Source organism: Myotis brandtii, unplaced genomic scaffold, assembly GCF_000412655.1.
Source record: "Myotis brandtii unplaced genomic scaffold, ASM41265v1 scaffold207, whole genome shotgun sequence".
Lineage (NCBI taxonomy): Eukaryota > Metazoa > Chordata > Mammalia > Chiroptera > Vespertilionidae > Myotis > Myotis brandtii.
The window spans coordinates 156,709-157,406 of NW_005357736.1; the positions used below are offsets into that span (position 1 = coordinate 156,709).

At 69.1% G+C, this 698-nt stretch overlaps 1 protein-coding gene across 1 annotated transcript in view; it reads right to left on the reverse strand.

The window, feature by feature from the left end:
• COL7A1 (collagen, type VII, alpha 1) overlaps positions 1 to 698 on the reverse strand; it is a 48,956-nt gene that overhangs the window by 15,061 nt on the left and 33,197 nt on the right. Inside the window, 2 exon segments of the mRNA XM_014538979.1 lie at positions 116 to 193; positions 421 to 453. Coding sequence (XP_014394465.1) covers positions 116 to 193; positions 421 to 453 — 111 coding nt within the window.

Below are 698 nucleotides of genomic sequence, written 5' to 3' on the forward strand. Positions count from 1 at the left end.
CAGGATCACACTGCCCAGCCCCAGCCACGCCTCCCCCGTGTGTGCGTATGTGCATGCGTGTGCCCTGCTGTGTCCGTGCCCCCCCCTGCCACGCCCACGGGTGCGCAGCCCTCACCTTCCTCCTCCGCGTGAGAGACCTGCAGCACAGGGAGGCGCTGGCGGCTGCTGGTGTCCGCGTAACTGGGCAGGGGGCCTGAGCAGGGAGAGGGCGCAGGGTGAGCAGGGAGAGGGCGCAGGGTGAGCAGGAAGAGGGTGCAGGGTGAGCAGGGAGAGGGGGCGCAGGGTGAGCAGGGAGAGGGGGGCAGGGCCGGGGCACCACTGTGCCACCCAGCCCCACCCCTGCTGAGAGGGCCAGGTGATGGGCAGGAGGCCTGGGGGGGAGGGAAGTTCTGGGGCAGAAAATGCCAGGAAATTACTCACGGGATCCAGACGCGAGGAACTGGCCCTGGCAGGCTGGAGCGGGCAGGCAGGAGGCACAACGAGAGGGAGCGGAGGGGGGGACACAGGGAGGGACGGAGAGGAGGGACCAGAGAGCACGGGGAGACAGGGCGGAGGCCGAGGAGGCCGAGGAAGGATGGAGAGACGTTGGAACAAAGAGTCAGCAAAGGGCGAGAGAGGAGACAGTGACGGTCAGACAGAGGCCGACGTGAGACAGAGGGATGGGGGGCAGACGCCCCCGGGGCCAGAGCCCCTTCCCC